The 17668-nt window shown below is 37.2% G+C and overlaps 1 protein-coding gene across 5 annotated transcripts in view; it reads left to right on the top strand.

Annotated features, from left to right (window-relative positions):
• The window catches only part of SRPK2 (SRSF protein kinase 2), a 147698-nt gene that overhangs the window by 112626 nt on the left and 17404 nt on the right, over positions 1-17668 (top strand). For all 5 annotated transcript variants that reach the window (XM_055710948.1, XM_055710949.1, XM_055710946.1 and 2 more), the window contains 6 exons: positions 4995-5160; positions 7238-7263; positions 8717-8963; positions 9933-10421; positions 15313-15413; positions 15515-15622. In XM_055710948.1, coding sequence (XP_055566923.1) covers positions 4995-5160; positions 7238-7263; positions 8717-8963; positions 9933-10421; positions 15313-15413; positions 15515-15622 — 1137 coding nt within the window. The remainder of the gene's footprint in view (positions 1-4994; positions 5161-7237; positions 7264-8716; positions 8964-9932; positions 10422-15312; positions 15414-15514; positions 15623-17668) is intronic.

Below are 17668 nucleotides of genomic sequence, written 5' to 3'. Positions count from 1 at the left end.
TATTCACAGTTAATACCTACAAACCAAGTATTTTGGCACTTAGAGGCAATTTGTATTGCCTTTCATCAACTTTACTTCTGTTTTATTCATAAGCGATCTGTTAATTGGTTAGTTTCTTTGTAATTATTATTGTATGTCAACTGGTGAATATCAACCTATCACCTCTTCAATGAGAATTAGCTAAATAACCTGATTGATGCAGTTGTTAGTATATAGTTGCAATTTTAGGTCCGTTAAGTTCTGTACAACTAGGTGTCTCAGAAATAAGGAGCTGTAGTAATGCAGTGCTCCAGCCAAACTGAGCTGCCTGCTAAGAAATGGGAATGTGTGTATTTGTATTATATGTACATACAAATATCCACCGTTTTCAGTAAATGTCATTTTTTTTGTTTGGAATGTTTTTGCTTTGGTTGCACTGTTTTTTGGCCAAAACTTGAGAAATTACAATTAAATTTCTTGATACACTGGGTTAAGCAGCAAAGTCGGGTTTAGGAGCTCCCTATGGCAGTGTACTGTTACCTCAATTACACTGCTTGTAAACCAGACCTCTGAATGGGTCCAGGCTGAAAACAACCCCTTTTTGGAAGGAAGGTGAGAACTTCTGAGCCCAGCTTCACAGCATCTTTGCCAACAGGCTCCTGTAACCTGGCAGGGAAGAACTAATAAAAGGCTAATAAAAGGGGAAACTTTTAATCTCTTCAGCACAGGTAGAGTAATGGCAGCTGGATTTCTCTCGTCGATACGTGGAGATAGGACAAGAAGCAATGTACACAATTTAGAAACAGAAATTCTAGTTATGTATTAGGAAGAAATTCTTTGTTGTGAGGGTGGTCAGGCACTGGAACAGGTTGTCTGCAGTGTGGCCTCTGAGCAGGCTGCTTTGACATTAGATACAGTTTTGAGGCTATTATGACTTAGACGGGGAGGCTTTAAGTCGCACAGTCTTCCAACCTACACTACGCTTTGGATGTCAGCAAAGGTAAGAATTCCAAGTAATTCAAACACTTGATACCTGAAAAAAGAGGAGTAGGTTAGTCCTGAAAGATTAAAAAGGTTTAATTTCTGTGAGGTTGAAGTGAACTGTTTGGACTAGTGAGACTATCATAAACTGGTACGACTTCGAGGTTGTTCATCTCGTTAAAGATGATGTAGATCCTTATTCTTTCTTCTACTCAAGCAAGGCTTGTGCTACACGTGTACTAAAAACTTTTCATATTCAAGTTTCATAAATAATTATCGCACTGCTGTTACTGTACAGCAGACAATTTTATTTCAAAAAGTACTATAATTCCATGCTACAATTGAAAAGGAATTTTTATGCTATGACTTGGAAAATACTTTTTTCGATTTTTGAGTACTTTTGAACATTGGGACAAAATGTTTTTGGTTTTTTTTAAATGCAGCTGATAGTTAAGTTTCTTAATAAGAATTTTTATTTTGGTTTCAAGCAGGTTTTTTTTTCCCCTGGGTTAGATTTCTATGAACTGTCATGCAAGAGAAGACCTTGTAGAATTTAAAAAAGGGTTAGTTGCTACAGTTCCTTCTTTGCGGTGGATGTGGTTGGAAGTGCCCATTTATTTCGTTCTGGAATCCTTACTTTGGGTTGTAAAACATACAGTCTCAGTCTCTTTTGAGAGGATCGAAACTAACGCTGAAGCAAACATTGTGTATTTGATCAATGAAAATTCTCACTTTTGCTTTGATCTACAATACAGTAAATAATCTGTTTAATGAGGTAATATGATGTGGCTCGTTGAATAAAAAGAAAAGAAGCGAATATTAATTAGAAACTGCTAATAATTAGTTTCTTTGTGAAAGTAACCATGTGACCTTCACAAGGGAAAAAATACAGCCTTCTAATTTACATTTTTGATTGTAGTAACAGACTGTCATGATTTTTCAGACTCACAGTACATTACCCGTTTAATTTTTTTCCCCTTTTTCAGTGGACAAGTAAATAAAAACTTAGGAGTGTTTTCCCTGTTCTCCCATCATCTCAGGGCATGGTACAAAGCATGCCCATGTAGTATACGTTTCCTTACCGGTTTAATGGTATAATGTACTTCCAGTTTTTAGCATTAGGCAGTCTGGTCCACATTTTAAGACAGCTGAGAACATTCTTTCTAATTTTAAATTTCTAGCAGAATGGTCCTTTATGGTAAATCATGGAGCTGGTTTGGATTCTAAAAAAAAAAAAAAAAAAAAAAAAAAAAAGACTCTTCAGCCAAATTAAAGACAAAGCTGTAAGCTGTTACCCTAACATTGTTATTTAAAAGGAGAAAGACTATATTTTTAAAGTGGGAGATATCGGATCTAGGTTCACATAAATTCCACTTCTGCATATCACAGTGGAACAGATATTTTTTCTTCTGAATGTTTATGGCTTTCAGTGTACTCTGGAATCTTTTTTTTCTTGGCCTCAGAATTACAGATAGTCAGTGATAATTTGTAAGATGGTGTGTAGTGTAGTGGGTCGAGGAAGAGACTATTATAATCCATCTTTATGTTGCTGTTGCTGTTAATGCCTCTTAAAATTTGAAGTCACTTAACCACTACCTACCCTCCAATCTTTATTTAACATTTCTTACTTTGAGACATACTGTATGTTCTTTCAGTTGCTTTGCCAAGTAGTCAAGCATATTTTGGATCTGTAGGAAAAAAATCCAAATTATCAAGGACGCAGCAGTTTCTAGGTGCACCGTTGGAACTGACACTGAGTCCAGCTGGAGTGAACATACAGGTTTTATATAGGCTTATAAAGAAAGCTTTTCAGAATGATTGCTGTTCTAGTCTATCTCTAGAGCTGGAGAAAGCAGTGCCACGCATTTCTAGGATACGTTAGCCTGAGTGTAAATATATGTATGGTACTGCTCTTCTCTTGAGCTACCTTGTGTGCTGAATGGATGTACCAGTTCTGGTACTAGCTCAGGACTGGATGGTGGACTAATGTCGTTGTGCTCTGTTACTGGTATTTTGAACCAACACATTTTGCTTCTAAAGTTCACCCTAGCTAGTTATGTCTTAAAGGATCCTGAGAGCAAAGAGCTTGCTAGTTTATTTATAATAAATATACCTAGAGTGGCAGAATGTTTTCGTACCTGGAGCTCATGAGTCTGGAGGTCTGTTTCATGCTGTAGAATGTTCTCTAAAAATAGAAGTCTTTTAAGTGGGATCAGCTAGATTACTGCTTTTTTTTATCATTCTTGCTGATATTTTTTTTACAGTATTTCTGTGGATTAACATAGCAATAGCTTAGTTTACACTGTTACATTATTCTATACTGAATAATTGTAATGATTGGCTTCCCTAGGTCTTACCTAAAATACAGTAATTTCTGTGATTTTACAAGTATTTGTGTTCCATTTAGGTTTGAGAATTTTTTTCATTGTGTAAAAAAACATGTTTTAATTTATATCCTAGAATGCATTTTCAAGTCTTTAGATATGCACGTTTGACATGAGCTAGCAGAAGTTAGCCTGCAGAAAGTATGAAAGGCTAGTGGAAAAATACATGTGACAAATCCAGGTGGACAAATCCTTATGTGGAATCACATTAAAAGCTGAATTACTGTTGGCATTCTAAGGAAAGCTACAGTTAGCATTTCATCTCAACAACACAATTCCCTTTTTGTCTTTTTTTTTTTTTTTAATAATCAGTTGTAAGACGGTTATTCACAAACCAGACTTCAGGTATAGTGTGTACTATTTGCAGTGTTATTTTTCAAAAAAACAGTCACAGAATCACAGAATGGTCAGGGTTGCAGGGGATGTCTGGAGATCATCTAGTCCACCGCCCTGCTAAAGCAGGTCATACAGAATCGTGTCCAGGTGGGTTTGGATATCTCCAGAGAAGGAGACTCCACAGCCTCTCTGGGCAGTCTGTTCCAGTGCTCTGTCACCCTCAAACTGAAGAAGTTCTTCCTCCTATGCAGGTGGAACTCCCTGCGCTGCAGTTTGTGCCCATTGCCCCTTGTCCTGTCGCTGGGCACCACTGAAAAGAGCCTGGCCCCGTCCTCTCGACACTCAACCTTGAGATACTTGTATGCATGAATAAGATCCCCTCTCAGTCTGCTCTTCTTCAGGGTACACAGTCCCAGCTCTCTCAGCCTTCCCTTAGAATGGAGGTGCTCCAGTGCCCTCATCTTCTTCACAGCCCTGTGCTGGCCCCTCCCCAGTAGCTCCCTGTCTCCCTGTAACTGGGATGCCCAGCACTGGACACAGCACTCCAGGTGCAGCCTCACCAGGGCAGAGCAGAGGGGCAGGATCCCCTCCCTCGCCCTGCTGGCCACGCTCCTCCTGATGCCCCCCAGGACCCATTGGCCTCCTTGGCCACCAGGGCACACTGCTGGCTCATGGGCAACTTGCTGCCCACCGGGGCTCCCAGGTCCTTCTCCACAGAGCTGCCTCCCAGCAGGTCAGCCCCAGCCTGTACTGGTGCATGGGGTTATTCCTCCCCAGGTGCAGGACCTTGCTCTTGCCTTTGTGGAACTTCCTTAGGTTCCTCTCTGGCCTGTCCAGGTCTCGCTGAATGGCAACTCAGCCTTCAGGTGTATCAGCCACTCCTCCCAGTTCTGTATCACCAGGAAACTTGCTGAGGGTGCACTCAGTCCCTTCATCCAGGTCACTGATGAACAAGTTGAACAAGACCGGACCCAGTACCAGTGACAATCAGCCTTTCTGACTAAGCAACCAAATTCCTTTTTTAAACGAAGTTACATCAGTTTTTTTTACACATGTGCAGATCAGCTGAAGAGCTGAAATGAAACTTGAGAAATGAAAGTCTGACAGCAGGTTGCTGTCATCAAGACAATTAATCTAGCCAGTGTCTTACTCATGAAAGTCTCAATAGCTGGGTTTATGAGCTAAATAAATTATCCTGTCAGGCCACATATGGACTGCAGGCAATTGGTTGAACATCTCGGTACTAATAATAAATACATTCAGCTTGGACTGGATAATTAAAATAAATTTTAAAAAAATTCCTTCTGTAATTAGGTACTTCAAGGTCTAGATTATCTACACAGCAAGTGCAAGATCATTCATACAGATATAAAGCCAGAAAACATTTTGATGTGTGTGGATGATGCCTATGTTCGTAGAATGGCTGCTGAAGCAACTGAGTGGCAGAAAGCTGGTGCTCCTCCCCCCTCTGGTTCAGCAGGTATGATAGTATATTTAAATGCATGTAGTAAAGTTCCTTCAGTATATTAACATGAACAATATTTTGTTTAATGAACATTAACATTTTAAATATTTGCATGTGAAAAATACATGTCTAGTTAATTCTTACTCATGCTCTGGGAACCATCAGGAAAATGCTTTTTTCTTGGTTTTACGCGTTCAAGTTTTCGGGATCCCCAGATACAGAGAAAGATTTATTGGCGTAAACTTACTCTCTTCCCACCCTACAAGCTTTAATGGCTGGGTTATAGCCGCATTGAAGCCTTGCATCTCTAATATTTACAGTAATTAATAATCTTATCTAAATTATGTGTCTAGTCCCGCTACAAGTTCATCAGCATCCTTGTGAAATTATGTGCCTTCTTGTCAGTTATGACTTATTCTCAGAACACAATGAAAAGTCTTAGAGTCCTTAGGTTTTCACCCTTGAAAATGGAATTTATTGTACCTAACTGAATTTGTGATAAGCCCTTTTCCCTAGCACTGTATGTGAAATCTTTTATAATAAACTTGCCAAGAGTTTAAAGACGAAATGTACATTATGTTTTGCTAGGAGAAGCCAAGGTAAAGAACTTCACAGCAGTCAGTAAAGACAAACAAGGAGGACGTGTGGCTTTTCTAGTCATCTTTAGTACCACAGTTGCTATTTATTTGCCAATCAAACACATAAGCTACAAGCAGTGGAGAAATAAGGTTTAAATACCTTTGTAATATTGTCAGAAATCTTATCACAGATTAAAATCTCTGAGGTCTAATAAAAATACTTGCTATATCAGGAACAAATACTGTGGTCAAAATTCATAAATATTTCACAGTATTATATATGTTAAGATGCAAAATCATATAAATCCTTAATATATTGTATTGAGTTTAAATACATAGCTAAAGAGTGTATGTTATTTGTGTGGGAGGTAACTTGATTTTGTTCGTGCAACCTTTATATTGCTTCCTGACATTAAAATAAATATTATTTTAAGGAATATATTGCTGGAGTTCTTATCACACTTTGTTCTTAGCAAATTGTAAGTGAATCTTTGGCTTTCTACACAGGAGTTGAAGATGTGTTTTCTTTACAGCATTTCAAGAACAGGTTCTGCATAATTTTCCTTTTTAAAGCAATGACGGTACTCAAGTTTAAGAATCTTTTTGAAAAATTTGCCCTTTCAGTGACATAGAAGCATTTTTTTCACTGAACTTAGCAGCAGGAACTGAACGTATAAAAGAACTGTGAAGGCTCATCTGTCTAAATTTTTTATTTTGCATTTGTTAATTGCCATATGCATGTGTGTTTGAAGAGGTTTGTGAGAGGTTTTCTTCCCCCATTCAGTTCCTCTTCCTCGCTTCCACTTTGCCTCTGTCTCCTGTATTTGGTTGTTTCTATTGGTTTTGATTGTTTGGGGGTGGTGTTGTGTGTCATGTGGCTTGTATTACTGTTGTGTGCATTTTCACAGTTAGTTTTGTATTCTTATCAGACCTAGTCATTGATGGTACCCTTCTGAGAGATTCTTAGGAGGAGTTCCATGCTGGAGGTGCTTTTTCTGTGGTGGTGTGTTTTTGACATAGGCACCTCTTCATGCCTCCAGTCCTAGCAATCAAACTACTTTGTTTCAGAATGAAGGAAATGTGAATATTTGACTTTTCTGTTGAGTGCAACACAGTAGTCGTCTTTGATACTTCCTGAACTATTTAAAATCTATCTATACCTGCCCAGTCAGCTGGCTACATACGTTTAATCTGTGACAACTCTGCAGTCATTTAATGTTTTCTGTCCACTCTTTACTGATTCAGACATTCCTTTCTGACTCATTAACTCTCCCTCAGTCACAACAGAGTGACTAGAAATTGGTGCTAGCTCCATCTGATTCCAGATGCTCGGATGGAGGCATCAGACGATTTCAGGCAGCAGGTGCTTATAAAGAGCAAAAAATCTGGCTTAAAAACCAAAAAATCACAGCCTTATATTTAGTTAAGAATATTTTTACATGATTACTGCTTTCTGCTTTTATAGAGTTGTTTTTGTAAAAATATATCTTTAACATTTTATTTTTCTTTTTTAGTGAGTACAGCTCCACAACAAAAGCCTGTAAGTATTGTTATGTAATTCAAATTAACTATCTTATTTTCTGTGGTTCTGTAGGTGTTAGTACCTATTAGACTGTTGGTAGCCTCTACCATTTTTAAAAGCTTCCTTTGAATAAACCTTTATCTTTCAAAGAATGCTTTTCTTCTAATGTCTCGGCCTTACAAAGTTTAGGCACAGTATTGCTCTGATGGGAGCTCTCATAGATGTACTGTTCTATAGCTATGACAAAGGAAGTTAAGCATTGCCGTTTTCATCTCTCGAGGAATAATCCATTCTTTTCAAATCCTGACAAAAATGGGTGCATGCAGTAAGTATCATGCATTGCAATAGCTTAAGAACTTCAAGGCCTTAATCTTCAAGGCCTTAAAAGACAGGGCTTTTTAATGAGTTTTTAAAGATCTTTTTGCTGTATACATAAAGCAAATAGCCACTGATAATACAGCTGTTTAGAAATATCTGAGGTCAAACCTGCTTTCTGTGTGTACAGAATCTATATCATTTCAATGGGCGTACGACGCAGATGAAATATAATAGGACTGTCAAATTAACTGTCTTGTTTTGACTGGCCTATAGCTTCTGTTGAAGAGAACAGGATTTACAGATAGATCTTTGAGAAAATAGTATTTCCCTTTGTTCCTAGTACTTTATTTTTGAATTGAGGATTACTTACTGTGATACCTAAACAATGAATTAAAACTGGATGGATGTCATTTATCAAATAGTAAAAACAGCAGTCAGATCTCAGTTAAAATATGAGAAAGTGTTTCGGTCCTAGCTCAGATGTGTTGATTTTTTTTTTTCTTGTTATTGCACCTGAGTGTTTCGATCCTTACGTTATATAAAATGTGAAACTTTTCATAATGGCCATCTGTTGTTTGTGAATCGTATGTTCTGGGCCAGAAGTGAATAATAAAAATGCTCTCCTTTCACAAGGAAATAAACACAGGGTTTATTTAAATTCTTTACTGTTTTCAGTCCCTTTAGTTTTGTCATATATTTTTCTCAGCATACTTTTGCTAGTCATTACCTGCATTATACAGAGAAAAATCATGTATAGAATTAATGTGTAAACAACTAGATATGATAGCAGACTGTCTTCTACATACAGGATCACCTGTTAGTCTAGATTGAAGTTCAATATTATTTTGCCTAGTTGAGATTATAGGAATTTTACTGTGACATCTTCGATGTATTTTGCTCTTGTATCTAATAAACAACCATGTAAAAGCATGTATAACTATGTACAATTTTGGTAACTTTATTTGCCTCATTTAACCCTACGTCATTCTTGATTTGATGTAAAATGGAAAAAGCAATGTATTTACTATATTAATTGCCATCCAGTATTTTCAAGTAAAACGTAATCATACTGCAGGTGAATTCGGTGTAAGATGCCTTGAGAATGAGGTGGTTTTTTCCCCTTTGTTTTCTTTTGCTTGTATTAATATTTCAGATTGGAAAAATATCCAAAAACAAAAAGAAAAAACTGAAGAAAAAACAGAAGAGACAAGCTGAGCTGTTAGAAAAACGCCTGCAGGAAATAGAAGAACTAGAGCGAGAAGCTGAAAGGAAAAAAATAGAAGAAAATGTAACCTCAGCTGTGCCATCAAATGAACAAGAAGATGAGTACCACCCAGAGGTGAAACTAAAAACAGCTGATATAGAAGAGGTAGTAGATGAAGAACCTGGTAACGATGATGGTTAGTATTACCTGCTTTTATTGACCCTGAATTTACTGTTTCAGAGGGGAAAGTAATTGCAGCATTACATCTGGTGCAATGAACAAAATCTCCATACTGTCCTAGATCATTAAGTTTCATTTCCTCCTGTAGGTAAAATGGTAACTACAAAGTCTAGAAAGGGAAAGAAAAGCCAATCCTACTATAGAAGTGAAGAAAAACATGGATAGCGATCTAGCTATCAAATCCCACAAAAGAGCACAGAAAGTTCAGCAGAACAGTCAGTTGTCATACCACATTAAGTGGCATAGCCAAGTATCTTGGTGAGATAGAAGAAAAACGATGAAGTTGTATTCTGTAACATTAATGTACTTAGAGTCATCATTGCTTTCGTCTTTTCTTGTTAAATGTTTGTTGTAATGATCTATCAGGTAATAATAATGGCAGGTTTGTCACTAAATTTTTTTTAAATGTCTTCTTAAAATTCTTATTTAGCCTTTGTGATTTGGAGCAGAATTGTTGTGGGCCAGTTCTATTCTGGCTTCCCTGGGTTTTCTTGTCAACTCTCTCTGATTCTGATTAAAACGTAACTACTGAGACTGTTGTTTGGTTTGTTTAGTTTTGTTCTGCTCTTACTGCGTATTTTCCTGCTTCTATGATGACTCCCTGTTCGACACAGATTGAATTACAGATTTGTAAAGCTTGCTTTCAGGACATCATATACCTTCCCTTCATAACATTCTTCTCTGCTGAATTGTTCCCTTCTGAACCACTTCCCATTATTTAGTTTTTTCCCACAGCCTTATTCTTTCTTTCGCCTTTAATTTAGGTTTTAAATGCTTTGCATATTGCAGTATTTCAAATCAGTCTTTCCTTGTGTGATATGTCAGGAGTCAACTAGTCAACTAAAGATTTAAGAATTATGAATGCCTAATTTAAAAATGGTATATTGATGTATAATCTAATGTGTTGATCGTTGAAATTTTCCAGGTGAAGCAGAAGATCAGGATGAGAAAGAAGACACAGAGAAAGAAAACACTGAAAAAGATGATGATGTTGAGCAGGAACTTGTCAACACTGACCCTACAGACCCTAAGTGGATAGAATCCCCCAAAACAAATGGCCATATTGTGAACGGCCCATTCCTATTGGAACAACAGATTGAAGATGAAGATGAGGAAGAAGAGGAGTATCCAAACCCAGAGGAGTATAATCTTGATGAGCCAAATGCAAAAAGTGATTACTCTTATAGCAGCTCCTATGAACAGTTTAATGGTGAATTGCCAAATGGACGTCATAAAATTCCCGAGTCACAGTTCTCTGAATTTTCAGCCTCAGTGTTCTCTGGGGCTCTAGAATCTGTAGCTTGTGGTTCTGCTGTTTCTGAAGGATCAACTGTAACCGAAAGAGAGGAGAGCAGCCCATCTCACGACAGGAGCAGAACAGTTTCAGCTTCAAGCACTGGGGATTTGCCAAAAAGTGAGTATTCCTCTTTAAGTGCAGTACACCATGCTTGAAGTCTCTTGGAGCTGTAGGTGATATCTTTTGTAGAATGAGTAGTTAAACCTTACATATGTGTTTTACCTGTGGTCAGTGACACATATATGCAGATTTTACTTTTTATTTGTTTGGGGATTTTTGATGAAAAATCAATACCAAGCCTTATGGGTCAGCTGTCACACACTTCTTTCAGTAACACAGAAGGACCTTTCAGTAACCACCAAGAACTCTTTACCACACCATTTCCCTGACTTTGAATGCTAGGTCTAGCACTTCTCAGTGATGGTGATTTTTCTGTACCTACAGGTGAAGTGTTTTAAACATTTTGAGTTTCTGGGTGTGTGTCAAACCTACTCATGTCTGGGCCTGCTTCGTGCTTGAGTCTGAAGAGTGCCCACTGAAAAGATGGTGCCTGTGTGCCAGCCTCTGCAGGCAGAGGAATCTGTGCAGCCTGCTCCCAGATGCTCTCTTTCCTAGGCACTCCCCAGACTTGGGGAGGGAGCTGGATCATGGGGTCAGATTAACCATAGCTAGGGCTGGGTTACAGCTGCAGCCCGCTACTGGGAAGCCTTTTTGCATTGCTGGCTGACTTCATGTTCTTGGTTATGTCTACACTGAATATTTTGCTCATTGAATCATACATTGTACAAATGCAAAATCTCAGTTATGATTATTTTAAACTTGGTATTTCATCTGTAAAGACTTTTGGCAAAAAGGCAGAGCAGATATCTAGAAATGGAGAAGAGGTGCGTAAGTTAGTTTGGTCCAAAAGCGTTCTGGTGAATTTTGACCTCCTAGGACCAGGTTTCAAGGAAAAGCAAATGTATTAGTTTTGAATGGCTTTTATAAATACAGGGGGGAAAGAACACTTTTGATTTGAGTCGATGGAAGACTTTTGTCTAGTAGCATGTATTACATTAAAAAAAAAAAAAGGCAGCCACTAAGTGCAATAGAAAAAGCCAGTAGTTAAGAAAAAAATGTGATTGTATAATTAAAGGCAATAGCTTAGCTAAGTTTACTTTAAGTGAATTGGATATTTTTCTTGCATTCAAACTTGGGAGTTTGATTGATGCAGCTTGAAACACAATGCGAAAGCATTCTTGTTAAAGTCAAACGAATTTCCATCTTAAATTTTAAGAGGAACACAGAACTGTGATTTTGAACGTGCACACGCACTGAACTTGTTTTTAAGGGTATTAAGCAAGTTACTGTAGATGAAATATTCACATTGACAGATAAGTCTACACAGGAAAGAGGAAAGAAAGTTTATAGTTGCAAGTAGGCATTATTCCCATAGTTTAAGGGGAGAAGGTGATCATGAGATCATGTAATCTGACTTCCTTTTATAACAAGCCAGAAATACACCATCTATTAAGCCCAGTAACCTTTGTTTTTGGCTTAAAACATATTTTCTAAAAAGATACCTGATCTTTATTTGGACAAATGAAATGATAAAAAATCTAGTGTGGCTGAAGTGTGTTCCACTGGTCTCTACTCAGAATTGTTTCAGAAGAACTATAGCAAGTTTGGATTTGTCTAGCCGCAGCTTCTATTTGTTACTTCTTGTTTTATCTTTTCTCAGTCATATTAAAAAATTCTGTGATATGCTGTGTAGTCATTCATTAATGGTTCTTTTCTGTTTGAAACTGTTCCTGTCTTAGCCTTTTACTAAAACTTAGCAAGATGAAGTCTTTGTCTCTACAAGGCATGTTGCCAACCCTCAATTCGTTATGGTTTTTCTATATTCGGCATGGTTTTGGACATTTAAATTCTGGCCACCAGAGCTGCTCAGATCCAGACCTTTTGCCTGTAAATCCTGTTTCTTGAAGACATGGAAGGTGAAATCTTTGTTTCATTGCAAAGAGCTGGATTTTTGCCATTAAATTAAATAGCTTCAGTGTATTACACATAGGTTTTATTTATAGTGCCTGTGGCTAAATGATAAATATATGGGTTTCAGCTTCAATGAAGAAAATACTGAGAGACTAAATGTGTAAGTGGATAGAAAAAAAAAAAGAGATGGCTTAGGGAGAAGATCACTAAGCCTGCCATCAGCATTGTCCCAGATGGAATTACTGAATTTAAATAGTGATGTGTTGAAAAGTACGGTCAAGTGTATTTGTTGGTTTAAGACTTTAGAAGAACAATTCACACAGTTTATTAGAGTCTGACAGGTAACGGAATCTGCAGGTAGGCAAGAAATGTGAAGTAAAATACAACTGAGTAGAGCTGTATTTCTGGAAAATGTCAAGATCCAGACAAATAAGTCTTCCAGTCCATCTCCTTATACTTTGTAGTCCCTGAAACCATGTACAGGAGGTTGCTAGATGCTTTATAGCCTCTTCCTTTGTGCTGCTGACAGTATATAGGCAGAAAGCCTCTGCTGCTGGTTTCCTGGGGTGGTGTGTAAAATCCTCATGCCTCCAGAGAGTAAAGCTGGTTTTGTCATCATGGGAGCAGCTTATCTCCATAGCTGGAGAAACAAACCTGCTTTATTCCTCCTTGATATTATCTCACCAGGAGCAATTTACAGACCTTTTGTACAAAGAAAGAAGAAAGATAGTAAATGCATCCATAGCTCACTTCTTCTGCAGAAGGAGGAAAAGCTAAACATTATTAATGGCACCACTGATGATGTTGGGTTAAAGAGTAATAAAACAGATTAAGGTATTTAGAAAGAAGAAAGATACAAGAGTTGCAGGCTACTCAGTATTTTTAAAAGGTGCTACTTTTTCACTATAACTTTAGTGCCCTTTTCTTGTATAGAAGTAGACTTTTATTTGTTCCTCTCTGTCTAGGCATTGTTATACATTATTAAGTAACATGGTCTCACTTGATTTTTTCAGGATACTTGCCTCAGTCAGTGCACGGACCAATTTGTGTTCAGTGGATGAACAGCTATTAAGTTTTTATCTTTTTCAAGTTTTCACCGTGTGACCAAATGCCCCTAAGACAGATCTATTAATTTGCTCATGACTCTTCTCCTCATTTCAGTGTTTGAATGTTTACTAAGTATACTGTTGTGCTGAGACTGTGAGAAGAGGAGGCGATACTTCTATTTTACGGAACTAGGACACACAAAAATGAAAATCAGAAATGCTCACTAATTTTGTGCTCAGAATGAGCTCCTTTGGATGTTTTTTTTTGAGAGTACTTACGAGAAGTATGCTCCTTTTGACTGCACTTTCACTTGTGATTGATGCATGTTTGTCAAATTCAAAATTGAAGGTCTCATATTCATGTCTCGGAAAATATGGGACATAAACTGCATGAGTTCCTGAGAAAAGCAGATGTGTAGGCACTTGCCTATTACTGTGTGAGGGGTCCCTCTGTTACAAGAAGGTTGAAGAAAGCTGTTTCCTAACGTCATATTCGCATGTCTTGCTGATGAGGCCTTTTTCCCTCTTCATACCGCATTATTTACTTCAGTCCTTCACCTTCAACAAATGTGTGGGAAGGATTTATCTAGCACTATCTTTCTTTTTTATTACCTTTTTGCCAGGGCTACTGAATTGAGAAAGGTCCTGTTATTTCTTGAATAATGCATGTGACGGTGTTTCTAAAAAAATTCAACTGTACGGTGCAGCACACTCATAAGGGAAGACGTTAATATTCCTGTCTTCTAAATGCTGGATTGCAACCTTACTGTCTCAGTGTATTTTACTTTTACGCCCTGAGTTGGTGCTTTTTTTAAGCTGGAGTCTTGGACTCTGTTCCAGCTTTTTTAGAGGACTGTTTTGTTGAGGTCACTGTTCCTTCTGTCTTCTGCTGTTCAGTCTTGTCTTATCTTTCCTTCTCTCCCTGGTGGATCCTGCCACTTTCTTTTCTGGTTGGCCCATATTTCAGTGCCCTGATGGTCCATTCAGGCTTGCTGTCCCAGCAGCTGAAGATCCTCATCTGATTTTAGTCACTCTGAACTCACCATTAGACATCCTGTATTTTTTCTCCTTGTCCCATGCCTGGTGTATTTTCCTCTTCCAATTCTTACTTCAGTTTAACAGATCATTGTATCCCACTGGAGTCCCAGGCGCCTTTTGGATCTAGTAAGTCATTCACCAGTTTCCAATTTAGTCTTTTTAGCTTTAGGGCAAGGAAACTGAAATCAATCCTCTACTGCTATATGATCTGTGATACCTGGTTTTATCTTCCATGTTCAAGTCAATCTTCTTTCTTTCCAGTGCAGTTTAGGAGCTAGCAGGTGGTATGTCAAAACAAATAAAAGTGGCAGTCTTTCACTGTCATATGTTAGGGTCATCAGTGTCCCGAGAGCCTCTAAAGATTGCAGGATTAATTAGTTCTGCCCTTTTAATCTGAATCATGCTCAATGCAAGTAGGACCTTCAGAGAACTTTGGTTCAATGCTGAATTATTTGTGAAATCAGTGACAGTCCCCTAGTCTCCCAAATTAGCCGTGGTTTTGTGAGTTGTCTTCCCTTTGGGACAGATTTTTTTTTAAAAAAGATAAATTATTTACCTTAGCCAAAAGTGGAAGTGTAGGATTTATTTTCTCAACCGAACTGTTCCAATAACTTATCTTTCATGTGGATTTCTTGGGAGTCTGAGTTTTAACATTTTCTGTCTGTTATTGGAAATACATGTGCTGTTTTTGCTTACAAGATCCTCTGGATATTCTAATAATAGTAATTCGGCAGTTAAAGAATGCAAAAATTTGCACTTGAAATGTGTAAGGATATTTATACATCAAGGTAAGAAACCCTATTTATGTTGTTCTAATTTCTTGTAACATTCAGCAAACTATTTTGATGCCTTTAATGTATTACAGAACTGGATGAAATGTCAAGGCAAAACTGCTTAGAGATATTGAATAGGGTGCTCAAAATACTAACTGTTCTGCATTTTGCTTGTGTTAGCAAAAACTCGTGCTGCTGACTTACTGGTAAATCCACTGGACCCAAGAAATGCAGATAAAATTAGAGTTAAAATTGCTGACCTGGGGAATGCCTGCTGGGTGGTAAGTATAACTACATCATTTTAGCTGTTTAGCCTTCACTATTTAGAATAGGCCTTTTAATTAATTTTTTTTTTGCATTAATGTGGTTCTTTCTATTTTAGCATAAACACTTCACAGAAGACATCCAGACAAGACAATATAGATCCATAGAGGTTTTAATAGGAGCAGGTTACAGTACACCTGCTGATATCTGGAGTACAGCATGTATGGTAAGAACAATACAATGTGTATTTTACAAGAATAAATCTCCTAAAACCAGTTGTTTATTTAGTGAGGAAACCTGGCAAGGATGGTTCTGACATTTTCACACAAATACATTATCATAAATTATGTCATATCAGATAGCTGCTGATGATTTTCCCCCTTTATTTCAGTTTCTCAAGCATTTGTAATCAAAAGGAATTATTTTGTAGGGCATTTCTAGTTTTCATTTGATGCATTTTAAACTTTTAGTTAAAAACATTCACATTTGGAGGGAAATACATATGTATTTTAAATGAAAAAAATCTAACTGCAGTAGTACAACTGCATGTTTCCCTCCCATCTTAGAATCTATGCGACTGTTTTCTGTGTTTCCATTCCTTTTTCTTGCATAAAGTAGCAGATAGTGAAATAATTTAAAATTCTTGCCAAGTGCAGAAAAAACGTTCATCAAATTAGGCTTGCAAATCACAGCTTTACGTTCTAAACTTTGAAAATAATTTAGTTTATTAGTAAAATATGTAGTAACATTCTGCAGAATCCGTTTTAACACAGTAAAACTGAAATTACAGATTTTTAAAAAAATCTTTAAAGAATAGAAAAAGTAAAAACTTAATCATTCAACTGTTTGGTTTGTAGTATGTATTTGAGGACAAATAAGCTATATGCATCTTCTCATTAAAGATAGTTTTGGAAATACATTTAGAAATATCTTTGTCTATTTTGAAAGTGAAAACTTATTCAAATCTTTATATTTTACAAATACATGTCTGAAAAGAGTAAGTGTGTGAGGAGGAGGAGAAGACTCAAATACTAGACACAGTTTGCAGGCGTGGGTGATGAGAAGAATTGCAGAGCTCAGAGGGAGAGGAGGAGGACTGAAAGGAACATAAAATCCTACAGATATTATAAGCTCAACAAGCCATGTGTTGGAAGTAACTAACCCATAAGTAAAACCGCAAGTATATTTTCTCTGGAGTTTAATACTAGCTTTTACTTGGTACACAGAAAAGAACATCCATTTCCAAATTTACTTTTCCATTTTGGAGCAAAATGTAGAATTTTTCTATTGCATTGAAAACAAAGCAGAGAAAATATTCCACAGTTTTGATCCTTAATTCTTTGAATGATTCTTCTCTTAACTAACTACAAAATTATTATAGAGGCTTTTTGTTCCTTTCGCTTGATACTTGGTAAACCTCAGTTGAACTTTGATACCTTCTTATGATATTGAATACCCTAGAGTTATCTTTCTTTACAGTTGTACCTATCCCCTGCTAATTTTATAGGGTCTTGTAGCTAAAGCCACATAAAAAAGGCTGAAGTCTATCTAGGATTGTGTTTAAAGAAAGTGGGGTACTTCACAGCAATATCACACCTCGGGAATATTGTCTTACAATACACAGGATTGTTCAGCCCCTTACAATTTACATTTTTTCCATGTTACATAAGTGCTTTCTTCATGTGAGTCCTTTCTCAGACTCAAGGGGAAAAAAAAAGCCTAAAGCATTTCTCCCGCTAGGGGTATCATAAAGTATCATAAGATCAGATTCACAATTATTTATGAAATTTCAGTATCTTAATGCAAAATCTATACTTTTGCTTTTTTGTTATGTAAGCTTTAAAGATAGTAAAGCATTTGAAGCAGAAATACTGGAATTATGTCTTCTGCCACAGACCTTTGGGGTTTTGCCCTTAAAAATGCAGTAGAAATTTTATAATCTTACAGCACTGATATACAATTGTTGAATTCAGTTGTTGTCATTGTATAGTCATGTAAAAAGTGGGGTTCGGTCTCTGAAGCTCACTCCAAAAATTTGTTGTTTCAAACCCCCTCGGGATCTGCTTTCATCCTGTGTGGTTGAGAAAACAGGTCAAAGCGCTGTGAGTGCTGATCCTGTATCAGATGGAAAACAGCTCTGAGGTAGGGATTGACTTGAAGACCTGAGCAGCTTTTTCTGCAGAGGACTTCTAAGAGAGATTAATGGCCAGGGAAGCATTCCTGGTGTGGAACTGCAAACTCCCAATTAACTTATTTAGGCTGTCTTCAAAAA

The sequence above is a fragment of the Falco cherrug genome, chromosome 5 (assembly GCF_023634085.1).
Source record: "Falco cherrug isolate bFalChe1 chromosome 5, bFalChe1.pri, whole genome shotgun sequence".
Lineage (NCBI taxonomy): Eukaryota > Metazoa > Chordata > Aves > Falconiformes > Falconidae > Falco > Falco cherrug.
This window is presented reverse-complemented; position numbering and strand designations above follow the sequence as displayed.